Source organism: Melozone crissalis, unplaced genomic scaffold (genome assembly GCF_028551555.1).
Source record: "Melozone crissalis strain CALT ecotype California unplaced genomic scaffold, PUWL_Pcris_2 ptg000008l_1, whole genome shotgun sequence".
NCBI classification, from domain to species: Eukaryota; Metazoa; Chordata; class Aves; order Passeriformes; family Passerellidae; genus Melozone; species Melozone crissalis.
Genome location: NW_026535786.1, coordinates 15,437,265 through 15,452,407, shown reverse-complemented (window position 1 = coordinate 15,452,407; position 15,143 = coordinate 15,437,265). Strand labels below are relative to the sequence as shown.

The 15,143-nt window shown below is 44.4% G+C and overlaps 1 protein-coding gene across 1 annotated transcript; it reads right to left on the bottom strand.

Moving 5' to 3' along the window:
* Positions 1–3,246: 3,246 nt before the first annotated feature.
* On the bottom strand, positions 3,247–13,910 carry LOC128933242 (uncharacterized). The gene is made up of 3 exons (XM_054270165.1): positions 13,836–13,910; positions 4,235–4,534; positions 3,247–3,530 (listed from the first exon to the last, which is right to left on the bottom strand). The coding sequence occupies exons 1-3, from the start codon at positions 13,876–13,878 to the stop codon at positions 3,247–3,249; spliced, it is 627 nt and encodes a 208-aa protein (XP_054126140.1). The 5' UTR covers positions 13,879–13,910.
* Positions 13,911–15,143: the final 1,233 nt, after the last annotated feature.

Below are 15,143 nucleotides of genomic sequence, written 5' to 3'. Positions count from 1 at the left end.
CTCAGAAAAAAACAGGAGGCAATGGCTACCAGTTGCCAAAGGGCAATCCCTAACAGAAATAAGGACAATATCCTTCCCTACAAGAGTGATTCAGCACTTCAACACGTGCTGAAAGAGGCTGGGGAAATTCCCACCCTGGGAACTATTCAAAGTTTGACTGGACAAGGCCTTAAGCAACTTGATCTAGCTTTGAAGTTGATCATCCTTTGAGCAGGAAGTTGGATGAAACTTCCAGAGATATCTTCTCACCTAGTTTATTTCATGATTCTAGGCCAACAGAAACTCAATGGACGATAAACAGGAAAACAAAAGGTTCACATGCAATATATATCTATTTATGTCCTGATCAGAATATCATCAATTAGTCCTTCCCAGATGGGAGATGCCTCCAGTACTCTTCACCCTGCAGCTACCTCCAAGTGGTGGCCCCATCTGGAAGTCAACTTGAATCTTCCATGCAAAGCAGCATAGGATGAAGAAATATATTCCTGTTTGGGACTCTCTCCAATACAAGGAGAAAATATGGTGTGCCCCTCTTTTTGAAGTCAGAAGACAACACAGAAATCCAAAAACGTGGCAGAAAAAGATACAGAGTGATGGCCTATAATTATTATTTCTGATTAAATGGTCAGATTTACAACAAAGATACTTGAACTCCGTGTAGGGATGGATCAAAAAACAAATACAGAACTCCAATATGATGGCAACACAAGCTGTCAGGAGGCACAGAAGGTCCCATTTATCAGTTGACCACATTGAGTTGTCAGATTGGACCCAACATATGATATTCAGATCTGGTACAAGCCTGTCCCAACAGTAAATGGGATCTTGAAGGCAGCTTTATAATGCTCTTAAAAATAAGGCTGGGAAAACACACTCAGGTAAGAACAGGAGAGGCTACACACACTTGGTAAGTAGAAACACACTGCAAATCAAACACCCAGTCTGAAGGAGAACTATGCAAATGCTAACTGCAGTGTTTCCTAGGACTCAGAGCCCAGTGTCAGAATGCAAGAAAGTCCAGTACATTATTTCCTTCAAATCTATTCATTTGTGCCTAAGTTGGATTTGTTTCTTCTACTGATTTTACAAAACACTTGCTGGTCAGAAATTTTCAGGCATTCTACAGAACCTTAGATGAGTATAATCTGGAAGCACATAAAGCTCAGTTAGGAAGTGTTATGCATACCTTTCCTGCGCAGGAGTTCTAGGATTACCATTGGGACAATAAATGCAATAAGGAGGTAAAGAATAGTTCTATGTCGTTTGTGAGAACTGTGTCCTTTAAAAAATTAAAAAAAAAAAAAAGAAATCATACTGGTTAGTTAGAAAGTAACTGTATGATACACTAGTTCAGTAGAGCTACAACCCTAAATATGTTTTATAGCTATTTTTTAAAAAGTAACCTCAATAAATTAATGCACCAGAGTCAGTTATTAGCAAAACCCTGAGCCATCTCCAGGACAGTTACATGTAAAGTACCTCATTTCAGTGAAGGCACATTACCCCTTGAAACGCAATGGCTATTCCTATGAAAGGCTGTGCCAGATTTCAAACAAATAAAATTTCAGCAAATATCTTGTATTGGGTTTTCACTGCAAGGTTTTGTTGGTTTCTGTGAGAAGATGCCAGAAGCTGTCCCCATGTCAGATAGCACTAATGCCAAGCTGGATGTGCTGCTGGCCAAGGCAGAGCCTATCAGAGACTGTGGCAGTGTCTCTGGGATAACACTTCTAAGAAAAGGGAAAAACTGCTGGACAACAACAGCAAGGGGGAGAGGGGAGTGGCAATATGTGAGGGAATCTGCCCAACAGACAGACAACCAAGGTCAGTACAGAAGGAGATGCGGGTGCTGGAGCAGGGGTTCCCCTGCAGCCCATGGAGGTTCCCACATCAGAACAGGTGGTGCCCAAAGAAAGCTGTGACCTCATGGGAAGCCCACGCTGGAGCAGCCTCCTGGCAGGACCTGTGACCCCTTGGAGAGAGGAGCCCACGCTGGAGCAGCTTTGCTGGCAGGGCTTGTGACTCTGTGGGGAAGCCACACTGGGGCAGTTCATGAAGAACTGTGGGAAAGACTCATGTTGGAGAAGTTAATGGAGACTGCCTCCTGTGAGAGGGAGCCCACACTGGTTCAGAGGGAGTGTGAGGAGGCCTGCCCCTGAGGAGGAAGGGCAATGTATAATGAGCTGACTCAGGCCCCATTCCCCATCCCCCTGTGCTGCTCAGGGAGACCTGCTCAGGTAACAATATTGGGAGTGAAGTTGAGGTTGGGAAGAAAGGAGGGGTTTCAGGGAGGTGTTTTAGATTTGCTCTTGTTTCTCATTATCCTATTCTGATTTTGACTGGCAATAAATTAAACTCATTTTCCCAAAGTTGAGTCTTTTTGCCTGTGACAGTAATGGCCAAATGACCTCTCTCTGTCCTTGCCTCAACCTATGAGGCTTTTATCACATTTTCTCCTTCCTGCCCCACAGAGGAGGGGGAGTGACAGATTAGCCTGAAAGGCACCTGGCAGCCAGCCAGGTCAACCTACCACATGCTTCACATCTGACAAGTTGCTCCAGTAAAGGAAGAATTCTGTACTAGTAAACCATGACAACTACTTTTGTACAGAAATGAGAATTTTTGTCATTACGGACTGCCTTAAGCACCCTACAAACCAGACGGTTCCAAGCATATTCTCACTCTGTGCTTAAAGAAACCCTAAAAATTCAAGCCCCAAGCTGAAGGCTGTGCCAAAGCAATAAGCAACAGGAGGAAAATTCTCTTTTCTATCTTATACCTCTCCATGAAGGAGGAAGAAACTATGCTCATTGACTCACACACATGCTAGATGAGAAAATATTTTATCTTACTTTATTTATTATTTTATCTTATGGCCGCTAGATGACTCACTTGAAATGGCTGAATAGTTTCACTCCAATTCATGGAGAGCAGTACAAAGAGGACAAGCTCCTAGCATTAATTACATAAGACCAGAAGGTTCAGAAGAGATCTTCTAAGACTTTCTAATCTTTATTATTACTCAAATCAAGTCACAGCTAAAGGTTTTATTCTGCAGAGATCCCTGCAAAACGTATATTTCCAGGGGCATCAACCAGTCATCCTCATACTTTTCACAAATTTTATACACACTTTTAGCCAACAAATCACTTCTGGTGCATTTTACTCTTGAAATTCAACTTCCTGGGAAGTCAGGAGAAACCTTACAAAGGCCATGCTGCTTCCCAAACAAACCCCTCAGACCTATGTTTGCAACATGACACATTTATTACCTTTTTCTTCTGGAAGGCATTGAATCAAAGAGATTTCAGAGCTCCTTTCTGTTTGTGAATATTTAATGATACATGTAGCATTGGAGGTAATATCAACATTCTTCAAAGGGACAGAAAGCTCCTGGTTCCGATATCTGTGTGGATTGTTACTGAGCTTCCAAGTGTAATTCAGAGATGCCTGAAAATTTGCTGTACAGTTTAATACAAGTTCATCATCACTGGTGCTGCAATTTATTTCAGGTTTTGGAAGAGAATCTAGAAGGAGAGAAAGCATTCTATATTACTTTAGTTTCTAAATTCCTTTTACTAGTTTCTAAAACATTCTAATTACTTTAGTTATTACTTTATAAACTATATAGAATTTCAGCACAGGACAAGGGCTGGAGCAACAAAAGCAGCAGGAGAGTGCATAGACAAAAGTGTGGGGGTATGTGCACATATGCCTGAGAAATGTGTTTCTGAAAGTGACCTGTAAACCTCCTGTTTGTGGCTCTCCCATTCCTAATCCAAGAGTCCTCGTGGTTCACCATCCACAGGGCTAACAGACACACTGGTCACACACATTTCCCAAAGACTACAAGTGAGGCTGAGTAGATCTGCACAGGATGATGCCACAGGTGTTCAGGCATGCGGAATATGCCTGCAGGAATAGCTTTAATAGATACATAATGCCTGGGATTACCTGGTCAGCTTGCTCAAAAAGTTTCATTGTCTACCTGAAAGTGCAGTGTGCCATCCACACACGTTCTAGAAGTCATCCCAAGGTGAGTAATGATGGGCACACAAATGAGATGCCACCTTTGAAAACTTGTTCAAAGTGGCTAAGCCATTTAAAAATAGAGACAAAGAACAGCCCCCTCTGTTTCTGTTTGCTTCCTTAACAAATAAACAATGCCCTTTCTAGACATTTTAAAGTGAATAATGCTTCACAATATTTATGCAGTTCTTCCAGTACTTACCTAACACAACAAGTTCGAAGTTTAAGCTGTGTTCTTCAGAATCTACAGAATCCCAGTACACTAACTCATATGTGCCAGTGTCATCCTTCTCCAAGTTCACTATGGTCAAGGATCCATTCTCCATAAGTACACTCCTGCCGCGAAGAGGACTATAATATGTCAGTTTGTTTTGATCCTCCCATTCAGCCACTTTATGCTTGTTTTTCTTCCAGACAATGTCCACTGTTTTTTGGTCTATTTGTACTGGAAAAGTAAAATTTTCTCCCATGATGCCAATTATTTCTTTTTGGTAGCCATGTGCTATAGGGGGGGGGAAAGGAGAAAAAGTTACTTCAACAATTGTTTTATAAAACACTGCTTGACTAATGCCCTATTCAATATCAGATACATTCAAATTTAGGTTAGAAGCACATCACAAAGTTGCAAACTAAGGTACACATCAGGTAAGAATTACCCAAACCCAGGCTGACAGCACAATTGTATGACAAGCATGGCAAAGGAATCCAGTTTCCACATTCTGGTCCCAGGCAGAACAATTGCCCCAATGATCTTCCCTATCCTAAGCCCTTCTATCTTCAGTACTTTCCCTCTGTTCACTTGAATTAGGCTTCCTGCCCATGATCTGGTGAAAAATATTGAATGAAGAATTGTCACCACCAAAATCTCTTTGAGGATCTTGTTGCAGAACACCCACACTGAAGTTCCTGCTGATCAAATAAACTGTAATTTTTCCAGTATGAAAATATTCACAGTCAGTAAAAAGCACACTTCTGACGCAAAACTGTTACTGAGTTCAAAGCACCTGCTCTGAAGTCATGGGGGTATTAGGGATTTCCCTTGAAATGTCACTTAAGCAAGTTTATTTCACAGCCAGTATGTGTGAAACAGCATCCCATCCTCTGAGATCTTGCAGAGCTGTCAGCAATAATGAAGCTGTTCAGAAACCTCCACTGCTCTCAGCTTCTGAGAATCAATTACATTCTGCTAAAACGCCCAGGCATTCAATATAAATAAATAAACCACAACAGAAGAGAGAGAAGAGATTTTTCCTTAATTTTCATTGAAAACAGCTACATTTACAAAGAGAAAAAAAAACCTCTCACACTGATGTAACAGACAAAACCCTGCTGTGGGGAAAGGACCACAACCTTAAAACCAACAGAATCTCTGTGTCTCTGCTTCAGTCTTCAGCCATCACCTCCCACTTCTAAATAGCTCCAAATGGCTCTAGAACAACTGCAAGATCACTGCCATGGCAGACAGGAACATAGACAAAAACACTCTGGTATTGAGTTCTAGTTACACTTGCATTTAGGAATCGATTTTGGTCCACAGTAACTGGTAAATTTTTACTTCTATGTTGAAGGAAGGGCATGGTTAAGCTGCAAATGAGGTCTCACATTAAGGCAGGATTCCCAATCTGCAGCATGTAAAACTTCCCTTTAAATAGTTGCTATACATGGTGAAACAAATATTTCAGATGTCTACTCCTCAAGCCAACTGGTTCCCAGTGACAGCTAGTATTCTGGGTTTTATCTTGCTAGGCCTTCCTTTCCCACTGGCAAAGGACAGGGCCCATCAGCTCTTCTGCCACCCCATAGAAACACAGGCTTTCTCTGACAGCACAATGAGCACAAGCAATGCAAACACATTTCTGTGTGCTTGGCTAGAGAACTGCATACACGTCTCCTCCATGCCTTACTTTCTGTGGAATATCCAATTTGTTTGCAATTTACCCATGGAAGCACTCTTCTCACACCACTGGAGTTTGCAACTTCTTCTTGTCTGCACCTACACCTTTTCCAGGCACAAGGATTGTAGAAGTAATCAGGGTAAAGCTATCAACACCCACATCTTGTCAACACTATCTATCTGCTTTCTTTGTATTCTCCCCTGTTCAGGTGGATTTAAACCTTTTACTCGAACATCTCTTTCCACCTATTTCAATTAATGATTTCCAGAAGAAAAAAGAACTCAGGAACTCCAGACTTTGTGTCTGGAGACCCCAAGATTGCAAGACACTGGGTAGAGTGGAACACTATTTCGATCTGACAAAGCCTGGAGTCTTGTTAGACACCTTTGTCTCATAAACACAAATTCCAGGAGTGCATATTCCTCAAGAAGTCATCCCTCACTGCCTAAGGACCCATGGTATTCCCAGTACGGAGAAATCCTCCCTGCTCTTCCCACTGTGAAATTGTACCTCTAGGTAGCTTTGGCTCACAGACACAACCAGGCTGTGGTGGCTTGATATCAGCATAAGCCAAACCACAGTGGCTGCTGACAAGAGCCTTCAGCAAGGACAGCAGCTGCTTGCTGGGCCCTGAGAACACAAGCAAGGACAGCCACCACTGCTCAGCCAACCACTTAAAACTTCCTACATCTGGGTGCTGATCCAGGTAAACGCTCCATGTCTTCACTCTCTTTCAGTTAGGCGTAAGTGCTAGGCTGGAATTATGAGAGCAAAGTTCTTCCTTCTTCAAGCCCAGGAGTGAAACTGAAGGAAAGTAGAGCTGAAAAAAACCCGTATTTTCTCTGCACAGGTTCTGCATGGCACAGGGGGATGTGCTGTCTTCAGCACACTCTCCTCTTGCTGGCTGGTGGAACAAAGGCTTGGCAGCAAGGAGGTGATGAGCTCCTCCCAAGGGCATTCAGGGCTCCCAGCAGCAGGACAAGGAAAAGGTTATTCCTCAAGGATAACAGTCATCTCCTCCCACCTTAGAACTCCAATCTCTGGGTTTATTTCCGTGTTTCACTGTTCTAGTGAAAATGTGAAGAAGTCTCCCACTCAGTGCCGTCAACTTCCTTTTTTCAAGGAAATCATACAGAAATATTGCATAAGCTCATAACCACACATCTTTGAGCTTCTGGGAAAGTATGTGTCATCATGTTTTCTAAATTCCTGAGAAACCCTTCCCCATCTTTTCTACTTCATTTCATACGGAAACATATTTCCTATTCCACAGTGGTGAGCAAATAGGGAGAAGTGACAACCAAATACTCTCTCACACACTCTTTGGAAGGCTAGAACTGCCTTTTCTTTAATTTCTTTGCCTTCTCTCTCTCTTCTTGCTGTAGCCTATTATTCTGATATAAAGTTCACACAACAAAATAAGTGCTGTGCTAAGGCCTCCAGTAGCCTCTACAGAAACCACCAGACTACCAGCTCCTGTGTCTCCTAAAACCTTCTTCAAATTCCTTCTTATGCCAAATCTTTATGTTCTTTCCTTCCACTCAAATCACATGCTCAAAGTGGCACAGACAAAGAGGAGCTAACATTGTGTGGGCAAAGCCTCTTCTGCAAACCCACCATCTCACCTTTCTACATCATCTTCTGTTCTCACTTCTCCAGCAGCCAGACCCACACATCCCGGTGCTGTACTCGAGTTTTAACACTCCCCAGACTAATTCTGCCTCTTTCAGCATTTTAGCAGGCTGCTAAAATGCTGAAAAATTCAGTTCAGACTAATATTCAGTTCAAACTAAGTAGAACTTGATTCTCCATTTACCAGCAATAAATGCTTCATTACCATATTTGTCTGGTCACCTGGTTTGACTTGCTTCACTATTTTTCTTGGAGCTGACGTAAAGCCTAGTTATTTTGGAGAACATCTGTAAGCTAAGCCCTTTTTATCTTTAATGCTATCATTAATATTTCTGGTCTCAAATACCTATTTGATATGCATATAGGTATATATTAGGTCCATACAGGCAGCAGATAGGTTCTCCTATTACCATTAAGACACTAACATTCCACCTGCTGAAAATGGGTGGAAAAGCCTTTATAAGCAGTTTATTTGCTTCAAGAGTAGAACTTTCTAAAGAGTAAATTTTTCTTTTAATTGTTGTAACTTCCCAACTAACCCCCTCTCTTCAGCTTTTTTAGAATTTTGAAATCCCCCAGCAACTGTAACCACAGACAATTATGCTCCCTCCTAGCCCTGAAAACCACCAGGTGCAGAAAACCCTGAAATAAATGTTCAGTCCAGAAGGACTATGAGAACATTCACCAACCATAGTCCTCTGAATTCCCCTGCAGGCTACAAACACAACCCACTTCCCAAACTCCAGAAAGAAAGCACTTAGAGCCATGATGTAAAAGCACAGACAAAAGCTACAGCCAGGGGAGAGAGAGCACAGATGACCATAAACTGTGGCAGCAGCCCAGGCTGTTGCAAGATAAAATCAGATTTGTGCAGGAATGAATGCTAATCCTACGTGTAACATCCAAATCAGAGGTGTTCTCCTGCACACTGCAGCACGTTCAGAGATGTGTGTGTTGTTCTCCTGGACAAAAGCAGACCTAAGGGTGGCACCTACCAACAGGCCTGGGTCCCTGCCTACCACAAAATCCATACCTTCAGTCATATCCTCAGCAAGGGCCCAACAACAGGCAGCATTCCCATGTAGAGGCTACCCAGTCATTTTTTAACTATGCATGGGCATGACTTACCAATTCCTCCTTCTCCCTTTTTTTGTCTGTCTGTTCCTGCAGTGAAATAGGCATGCAGAGAGCACAATCTGCTGACAGACCATACTTCACACACATCCCCACTCCAACTAAAGAAACAACAAAAATACCCACAGAAGGACTGTAACTCCCAGATGTGGCTCACTGTGGGAACACCAGTGCTCATGCATGGAATGCAGCGGATGTGGTAAAATGTGGAAGAACAAGAGTGAGAGCATAGAGGGGGGGCAGGCACTGATCCCTTCTCTGCAGTGACCAGCGACATAAACCAAGAGAATGGCCTGAAGTTGCGTCAGGGGAGGTTTAGGTGGGATATTAGAAAAAGGCTCTTCACCCAAAGGGTGGTTGGGCACTGGAACAGGCCAGGAGGGAGAGGACTGGGAATCATCACTTTTTGCACTGGTAAACTATTACAAAGGATAATTGAGTCCTGCAGATTATTGATTATTTACAGTCTCTGGGCTTTGCTTAGGGACAGAACTGACTGGCATTTAAGCCTGCCTTGAACTATGAAAAAAGCAGCTGATTGAGAGCAGTCTAGACACTGGACCAGGTTGCCCACAGAATGGATGCCCCATCCCTGGCAGCGTTTAAGGCCAGTCTGGATGGCACTCTGAACAATCTGGTCCAGTGGAAAGTGTCCCTGTCCATGGCAGAGGGTTGGAACTGGATGATCATTAAGGTCTCCTCCAACCCAAACCACTCCATGATTCCAAGTCCTCTGGTCACTTATTGCCAGCATCCAGACAGCAGCACTTCCTGTGCTGTACAAGCACATCTTCATGTAGGCTCTGAAATCAATGGCACTGGGAAAATAATCTGTCTTGGTAACTCTTTCCTTTAATCAGGTTCAGTTTGCAGTTCTACTTATAAAGGATGGCACAAACTGATGCCACAGACAGGAACTGAACAGGCCCAAAAGCTCCCCTGAGGCTGAAAACAGATAGGAGGACTAGTAAGGAAAAAACAAAAGAAAAAAAACCAGAAAAACCCCAAAAATAAACAAAGCTGCACCCATTTTTATGAATACCTTTAACATACCCAGGATCAAAGGAGTCAGCGTATGCAATCCAGAGATGATCCTCACTTTCTAAAGTCTAAGACCATTAATTGCATTAAGGCAAGAAACTATCTGAAAAAATTTTCACTCTGTTCATCCTGTAGTGTTGAATAGCAATGGCAAAAATATTGTTTCATTTTGGTTTAAATATGACATAACAACCTCAGCTCTTGTTAAGAGTTTTTAAGCAGAGAGCAAAGGTTTAGTTTGACTTTTTTCCCCTCTATGTGTGGAATTTATAACTGATTTTAATTCCTCTGTTTGTTCAGGAAGATTCAAGGGTAAGGGGACAGAACAACACAAGTAGGTGTCAGCTTCGCAGTGCTGATAATGATTTTTCCATTTATACTATTTAATACTGTGTTTAACATTTCTATTAGCAACACGCAAAATAACCACATTCCACAAACAACCTGAATTTGTTAGGAGTCCAGATTTTCCCACAAATGACACCTCTCATGGAGTGGAGAGACACAGAAGAAACATGGAGCAACCCTAGTGTTTTTCTGATTTTTAAAAATTTACAAAGGAAGATATATTTGTGTGTACAGAGAAAAAAAAAAAAAAGACAGGAAATTTAAAAATAGTAATAAACAAAGCAAGCCCAAACTTGTTGAACTGCCTAATGACACAGACACAAAAATCCACATTGAGGGAAGTTTGCTTTCTATGCTGGTCACTCTCAGAAGTCTGAAAGAAAAATCTTTTTTATCAGCTCTCAGGTTGTTAGTGTGTGCTCAGGACTGGAGATGGCAACTTCTGCTTTTAGGTGAACCATGTTTTCTCAGTTTAACTCAATTTTTATAAAGAAGTTAAATTGAGAAACAAAGCAACCATTAATGCAATCATACAATGAAAATGGCATTCAGGAATACATCTAAATATGCAACAACTAGAAGGCAAGAACAAATACTGCATAAAAAAAGAGTTGATGGTCAGAACACTGAAAAAGTTGTGTGGCTTTCAGATGAGCATTACTAGAGATGCAGAATGCTTCTAGATGCTCTAGTCTCTAGTTCACGTATCCAGCTTACTTCCCATATCCCCTCTGCTTTTGGGGCAGGATCTTGATGCAGCTAAAGCAAGTTTGGTTGCACCTACAGAGCAACAGAACATCCTCACAAGTGTGGCTTGCACTGTGATGCCCCTCTTGGCATGATACTACTTATTCACTTCCTCCACAGGAAGGACAAAAAGATCTCTCTGTTCTGTTGTTGTTCTGTTCCTCTGTTCTGTTGTTGGAACGGAGGAAATTCCTCTGGCTGCCTGGAGGACTTGAGCCCCTGCCCAGGGGGCGCAGAGACCTTGGCACAGAGCCCAAAACCCCAGTGCCTTTGATTTAGCCCTTGGAAAAACCAATTGCCACCTTTATACGAAGAATTACAAGTCAAGAAAGTTTAAGTAGAATGACAGTGAATTTATCACAGGGTGAAAAATAGATTTTTGGGGTTTTTAGAATGAGGGCTCAGGGTCCCAAGATGGAGGAATTTGGGCGTGCCCTGTCCTTCTTTCTTCTTCCTAGCCTCCATGTTCTGGGTGATGTTGGCACTTTTAGATTGGTTTAAGGTAGAAGCTCACTGTCTAACATAGGTGATAGGTATTGGGAAGTTATTGTAAATAGTGTACAAGTAGTTTTTAGTATAAAAAGATAACACTGCCCCCAGGGGCAGGCAGTGTGCCTCAACCCGGCCTGCCAGACAGACCTCGGTGGGTTGGAGAAACAATGTTATAGATAAGAAACAATAAACAACCTTGAGAATGAGAACAGAAAAATCCTGACTCCTTCTTCAATGACCAGGCTGGGAAAAAAGAAGCTTGTACGTATCTCAGGGTCTGACCAGCAGAAGTCCCGAGACTCTGTGGGTTCCTTCACCAAACTGGGCCACAGATACCACACTGACTTTCTTTCCACCCACAGACAACATCCAGGATCCCAGATCTGAACAGAGTTTTGTCTTGAACTTCCAAGAACTGAATGAGCATGTTCTTGGTAGGTCTAATATCAAAGTCCTTCCATAGCCTTGAGGCAAGGTTTTGTGCTGTAATTGACAAGTCTGAGGTTTCATCAGATAAAAAACTGACTTAGGCTGGCATTGTGAAAAGCAGGAATCCCTATGTGGTGAGCAGGAATTCTGAAGACACCAAAGCTACACTGTAACTTCTCACTTCCACTGAGGAATGAAGAAGGACATCTTCTCCCCTACTCCAGACATTCAGCAGCGTGACTGGGATAAGTGCAGGGCTTTGAATCTGGATGGAGAAAGGATTCTGGAGGGGAAAGCTGACAAAGGATGAGGATCTACCAACAGCATCCTGGTGTTTAGAACAGGTGCTTGCAAGGCTAGAAACTTGCAGGCCAAGTCGAACTGCTACTGATTTAATTCATTAACTAGATTCAGGGCCTTGATTTTCACATGGAGAGATGATGGGTTATTTTACCTTGTTAAAATAAAAAACGAAATATTTACACCTAGTCAACACACACATAACAGCAATAATGTAAGCATACAAACAAGAACATGGTGTGAAACCGTGGCTATTTAGTTTAGTGAACAACAGTAAAGCGTTTGCATCCCGATCTCCCACCCTGATCAACCACTTTAGAATCAAAGTTTTACAGAGAAGGCAACAGAACTAGCTAAGTTTTTCATCAAAGGAGGACATCATGATACCTGCAGCCACAATTACCCTCTCTAGCTATCCAAGCACCATCACCTCCTCCTTTCAGTTGTAAGTTCTTTGGAACCTGGAATTTTTTTCTCTAGGCAAATCTATAGCACATGGACTGAGTGGTCAGAGTAGCAACGGCACGCCAGTTTACATAACGCAAGGTAACAAAGTCCCTTGACTCACAGAGAAAGTTGCAAGAAGATACTCAGTTAATCATGCCTCAGTCACACTCATTTAGAACTCGGCAAAAGCGCTGCAGATGAGATAAGAAATTGCAGCTAAGGCTTAGCATGGGCAGACTCATGCAGCGTGCAGTGTCCCGGCTTCTCCCCTGGCCCTCCCTGCACACCCGCACCCCCAATGCTCTCTTACAGAACAGGACCGCTCCATATCAATTAAATAAAGCAAATTGAAGACCTCAGAAATAGCATGAGGAGGAAATCGCAGGGGCGTGCTCTGAGCTCTCAGCAACAGAGAAGTTCCTTTTTAAACAGGGGAATACAACAGCTCCTATTTTAGGCACATTCATGAAACTCCCAAAGCAAAAAAAAAAAAAAAAAAAAAAAAAAAAAGAAAATGGAAACCAAAACAAAAATCCAAAACCCAAAGTCAGAAGAAATAAGAAATCCCTTAGACTACAGGAATGATAAGGTCTTCATAGATTAAATCATGCTTTTTGCTCCATCTAGCAATAGCAACTCGCTCTGATAACAAGAACATTTGTACATCCATCTTCAAAAATGAACAGATTTTGTTCAAATGAACAAAATTCAATTTCAAAAATGAACAGATTTTGTTTATCCTCCTCACGTTTACAGCCCAGTGCAAGGGTTATGCGTGTAAGGATTATGCTCCTAAGGCACAGCGGTGGCACATGGATTAAGAAGCCCTTTGACTAGTATTTCAGCAGCAGTCAATGGCAATCATTTACTTGTACCACAAAAATCACACACATCCCCACCCCAAGCTTCCCGTTAACTCAAGTTTGAAACAAACGGGGCACAGGAACGTGCCGACAACAGGGCGGGGAGCTCCTGAACGTGCGGATGGCCGATGCACAGGGCGATGCTCAGCTCTGGTTTTAGGCGCGGGTCGGAAGCCGCCGCCCGATGGTGCCCGCCGCCCTGGGCAGGGCAGGAGCGGCCGGGACGCCCGTGTCCCGCCGGGAGCCACTGTCACAGGGATCGTGGGGGGCTGGCGGCGCCGGGGGCAGCTCCCCGGGCACCGCGGGGCTCTCGGCTCTCCCAAATCCCCGCCGCGCCCGGCTCCGGAACACGCCCGCCCGAACGCCCGGGGAGCGGCGGCCGAGGGCGCCCCGCTCCCGCTGCCCCGGGGGCACGTAGACAGGGAGACAGGGAGGAAAGAAAGCGAAGGAGTCGGGAAGGGTCCCCACCGCTTACCCAGGAGGAGCGAGAGGCACAGGAGCGAGGTCAGCAGCCACATGGGTGCCCGCAGGGTGACTGCCCCGGCAGAACCCGAAGCCGGCAGTGGCCGCGCCCGTCCCGCCCCAGCCCGGCCTCGCCGACAGCCGCTTCCGCTGGGAGGGGCCCGAGGGCTCCGGCTGGCAGCTCCGGGGCCAGCACAGGCCTCATCCCCCGTGTGCCCTGTGCGGGGACGGGTGCCACGCGTGGCCTCGCACTGCCCGCAAAGGGCCTCTGTGGCCATGGGGCCGGCTCCGGGAAGCGCTGGCCACAGAAGTTGTCGTGTTGCTCTTGCCTCAGGGAGGTTCAGCTCGGATAATTGAAAACCTGAAAGTGAATCGATTTAGTGTGGATGGGAGCCACGCAGATTAGGTGAGGAACGAATTTCAACAGGCGGCACGCAGCTCCGCCGCCTCAGCAAATGATCACAGAAATAGACGGGTCAGTTCCAGCCCCTCCGCCATGGGCAGGGACAGCTCCAGCTCCTAACACTCCCTGAAGCCGGGTGTTTGACCACCCTCGTGCTCCCAAAAATGTCCCCTGTTCTCTTCGAGGGACACCTGGTAATATCTCCTTTTGAGGGGTGGGCTCAAGGCTAAGCCTGGCTGCGCTCTCCTGTTCCACACAAGGTGAGGTTGTTCTCTGGGGGAGGTGAGTGAAGGAAAAGAAATAGAACAGAAACCAACTCTGACTTCTAGGGGTTTTCTTTGACACCAGCTGCTCAGCAGCCTATTCACAAAACTCAAACACACTTAGATTCCCTTTCATGAATGGATGACTGGCCTCTTGACACTACTGAGTGTTTTCAAGAAAGAAATGGAAAACCACAACAGTTTGGAAAACATGAGTACTCAGCAGCTACTGAAAAATTGCTGCTCTGTTAGCGTTCCAGAGGCAGCTGTGAGCAGCTTCCCTCTCAGGGCAGTGAGTTGTGGTGGGTGGATGCTTCAGCCTCCTTCGCCTCATTCCACTCCCAGCGCATTACCCTGAGAAGATTCCAGAGCCCCAAAGCATGCTCAGATCCCAGCAGCTTGTGTCTGTCTGTCCTGGGGAACACCAGCACAGCACAGTGCTGGGAGGGAGGCTCTCACCACAGGTTTACCTCTCAGATTTCTCTCAGCACACTCGGCCCCCACACTCACTGACGAGCTGCTGTGTCGGACTGTTCACCACCCCTTTGAGAGACCTCAGCTTGGCACTCCACAGAGCACAATCAGAAAAAGAAATTGGCAGCCATGGGTATCTCCAAGCAGAGGTCCTACCAGAGTAAACACTGAAGTAATCCCA

What these genes read in the sequence shown, in the direction of transcription:
- LOC128933242 (XM_054270165.1), bottom strand. Translation starts at nt 13,878, where the DNA reads ATGTGGCTGCTGACCTCGCTCCTGTGCCTCTCGCTCCTCCTGG. An exon ending in GTGCCTCTCGCTCCTCCTGG is followed by an intron (nt 4,535 to 13,835) that starts GTAAGCGGTGGG and finishes CCCCCCCTATAG; the next exon opens with CACATGGCTACCAAAAAGAA. An exon ending in CTTCGAACTTGTTGTGTTAG is followed by an intron (nt 3,531 to 4,234) that starts GTAAGTACTGGA and finishes CTCTCCTTCTAG; the next exon opens with ATTCTCTTCCAAAACCTGAA.